Source organism: Cotesia glomerata, unplaced genomic scaffold (assembly GCF_020080835.1).
Source record: "Cotesia glomerata isolate CgM1 unplaced genomic scaffold, MPM_Cglom_v2.3 scaffold_224, whole genome shotgun sequence".
NCBI classification, from domain to species: Eukaryota; Metazoa; Arthropoda; class Insecta; order Hymenoptera; family Braconidae; genus Cotesia; species Cotesia glomerata.
The window spans coordinates 1-3,545 of record NW_025402708.1 but is presented as its reverse complement, the minus strand read 5'-3'; the positions used below and the strand labels follow the sequence as shown (position 1 = coordinate 3,545).

Here is a 3,545-nt window from a genome sequence, read left to right as displayed (position 1 = left end):
AAATTAGCTTTAATAGCAGCAGAATACATGTGGTCATGAAGAAGACATTGAAGATTATCAGTTGAGAGGTTTGTCAGGTCTGGTGGTACCTGGAAACTTAGGAGCTGGTCGTGGAATAGAGTGGCAGCGTTTTCAGTCCATTTGATCTTGGTAAAATGTGCTGTATTTTTGTTTACTTCTTTATTATGTAGAGTTGCTATTGGTATGCTAAGGCAAACTGGATGTTGATCGGACAAAGATGGTTCCATTATAACTTCCATGTCGTTTATCAGGTGCAGAGATGAGATATCGGTCCAGACTAAATCAATGATCGATGTGCCAAGGTTGTCGTATGTGGGCTGAGCTGGGAAATCACTGATTGTCCTCCCATTCAGGAGTACAAAGTCGTTTTCCACCATGAATTCAATAATCCTGCGGCCTCTTTCACAGTTAGAATTGTCAGTGGTACTAAATGTGTCGAGTAATTGGGAACCTGTGAAAAGGTCAGCTGGCCAAGGGTTTAACAGTCCCACTTTTGCGTTCAAATCTCCACCGATGATAAAAAGGTCGAACGTGCGAGATGCCTTAATATTGTCAATAGTGCCCTGCAACATATCAAGTATAAACTGGAGGTCAATGCATTTACGGAAGTATACTGAACCAAGAATAACTAAGTATGAGCCTAGTAGTACTTCATTGAAGATCCACCACGGTGAAGTTTCAATTATTGTAGAATTATATTGAGAGCTTATTGCCGTTAGTAATCCACCGCTTGCTCTGCCAACCGTGTGCTCTCTCAATGCTTCCGACCAATAAATATTGTACTTTTCCAGGAATCCAGGGGTATAGGGATGGGTGACCCAGGTTTCGCACGCTGCAATGATATCCGATTCACCAATTAATGAGCTAGGCTCTAGGTTATTAAAGCCATGTAAATTCCAAAATGTAATTTTAATTGTTGTAGATATTCCCACGGATGAATTTATTAGTTTTTTTGTTTATTTTGTTCGTCAGTAACTCGTTCCCTGTTGTTAGAGCTTGAGCGAGTATCGACTGGCTGCGGGGTCATCTTGTTAGTCTCGGAGTTCCAGGAGTATACTAAATTATCTACCACTCTTTTATTTCCTTTCCTTGTAAACTTTTTGCCATCGTTTCTTAGTTGTTTAGCGAACGTCCTGATATTCCAGTCAATTTCTCTTCCCTGGCTGTTTTATCCGGCTCAATAAAAGATGTTCGTGCCTTCCAGTTTGCTTTTTGTTCTTAAAGAGGTATAACACGACTCTACAAAAAAATTGCCTCAGTTCTTTGTCCTAAAGTTTTATAACTATTATTTTTCCAGTTAGTTATGCACAAAAACGAAAAAGAAAATACCTTTTTCGGTATAAAGTTTGCTTTTTGTGATAGTTATAATAATAATACTCATTTTTCAATTTTTTCATAAATTTTAATTAATTTTAATATTTTTAAAAAGACCGCGCGGTGAGAGTGGGGTATTAACGTTTACACTGTGCCGCTAGATGGCACCCGAGTGATAAACAACCATCAGGTATTATTTACAAGCCCAGAATAACTCTAAAATGTCGTCACGAAAGTGCAAATACGATGCTGATGCATTTTGTTTTTATATGTGGTCAACTTATTAAAGTTTGAGACGTGAAATATGAACTAAAGACATCTCACGTTCTCTGTGAAGCCTATGAAGCATATTTTGACTGTCCTGTACGGAATCAAGATGAGCCATGGGCTCCACATGTTGCTTGTAGTTATTGTAAGGTGTTTGGAAGGTAAGGAATTTTTATTTAATTAAGCGATGAATCCAAAATAATAGACATATTAATTTTTTATTTTATATTTTTAGGTTGGTATCGAGGTGAGAAAAAGGTCTATGAAATTTGCAATACCAAGGATTTGGCGAGAACCAAAAGACCATATTACTGACTGCTACTTTTGTATGGTGAATCCGAGTAAAAGACGTAGAGGTAAAAATGCAAAACCTATTGAATATCCTGACCTCGAATCTTCTTCTGCTCCAATTGCTCACGACCTGACACGACCAGTACCTGAGCCACCAAAAAAATTATCGCAGAAAAGTAGCTCATCTTTTAGTTCTTATAAAAGTAATTCCGATAAGGAGTTTTTGCCTACACCTGAACAACCAAAACACTATCTCATTACTTCAGAAGATTTTAACGATCTAATTAGAGATTTGAATTTGCCAAAAAATAAAGCAGAGCTTCTAGGCTCTCGGTTAAAACAGTGGAATTTGCTTGATGATGTTAAGATCACGGATCAGCGGACTAGGCATGAAATGTTTGCAACGTTTTTCACGAAGGAAGATGGACTTTTGTTTTTGTAATGACATTAAAAGGTATGTTTGAAGCAATTGGCATAACCTGTGTCCCTAGCGAATGGCGTTTATTCATTGACAGCTCTACAAAAAGTTTAAAAGCAGTTCTATTGCACAACGGAAATAAATTTCCGTCTCTTCCAATTGCTCACTCAGTACATCTTAAAGAAAATTATGAAAGTGTCAAAATTTTGCTTGAATCTGTAAAGTATCGTGAGTATAACTGGGAGCTGATTGGAGATTTTAAAATGGTGGGATTTTTAATAGGGCTACAGGGTGGATATACAAAGTATCCGTGTTATTTGTGCTTGTGGGATAGCAGAGCGGATTCTAAACACTATATTCAACGGTCATGGCCTGTAAGAACAGAATTGTGTGTCGGAAAACAGAACGTCAAATTTGAGCCGATTGTTGAAGCGGAAAAAGTGTTAATGCCGCCTTTGCACATTAAGTTAGGGTTGATGAAACAATTTGTTAAAAAACTGGATGAAACTTCAGAAGCTTTTGGATACTTAAAAAAATTTTTTCCGAAGTTATCGGAAGCAAAGGTTAAAGCTGGGGTTTTTGTTGGTCCGCAAATAAGACAGATTTTCGCCGATGAAAAATTTCCAACGTTGCTGAATCGTACTCAAAAAGCAAGTTGGAACAGTTTTAAAGCAGTAGTTTCTGGATTTTTAGGAAATAATAAAACTGAAAACTACGAAAAGTTGGTTGAGGATATGCTTACAAATTTTAAGGCCATGGGCTGAAGGATGTCATTAAAAGTACATATGCTGCATGCTCATTTGGATAAATTTAAAAACAATATGGGAGCCTATTCCGAAGAGCAAGGAGAACGTTTCCATCAGGACATCATGAATTTTGAACAACGCTATCAAGGCCAATACAATGAAAATATGATGGGCGACTATATTTGGGGTTTATTGAGAGAAAGTAGCTATGAACATAAAAGAAAAAGTAAAAGTGTGCACTTTTAAGCTATTTTCCACTTTTCTGTAAGCTAATTTGATAGTAAAACTTAATAAAAATGATAAACATTTTTATTTCAATAGTTTTATTTTCAATCAAAAATTAAAATCCGAGATTTTTAAAAATTTCGTTCAATCAGTCTTCTAAGCACAAAAGCAAAGTTTTTCATGCCATATATTTTTTTTCCGTCTTATTACGACCTAAACTACCGAAATTTAATGCTTTGCAATCAAAGTCAAATTTCATGTTG

The 3,545-nt window shown here is 36.4% G+C and overlaps 1 protein-coding gene across 1 annotated transcript; it reads left to right on the top strand.

Annotated features, from left to right (window-relative positions):
- The first annotated feature begins 1,861 nt into the window (after positions 1-1,861).
- LOC123274117 lies at positions 1,862-2,367 on the top strand. The gene is made up of 2 exons (XM_044741609.1): positions 1,862-1,958; positions 2,016-2,367. Exons 1-2 carry the CDS (start codon positions 1,865-1,867, stop codon positions 2,333-2,335), a joined length of 414 nt encoding a protein of 137 aa, XP_044597544.1. The 5' UTR covers positions 1,862-1,864; the 3' UTR covers positions 2,336-2,367.
- Positions 2,368-3,545: the final 1,178 nt, after the last annotated feature.

What these genes read in the sequence shown, in the direction of transcription:
- LOC123274117 (XM_044741609.1), top strand. Translation starts at nt 1,865, where the DNA reads ATGAAATTTGCAATACCAAGGATTTGGCGAGAACCAAAAGACCATATT. An exon ending in TCCGAGTAAAAGACGTAGAG is followed by an intron (nt 1,959 to 2,015) that starts GTAAAAATGCAA and finishes CTGCTCCAATTG; the next exon opens with CTCACGACCTGACACGACCA.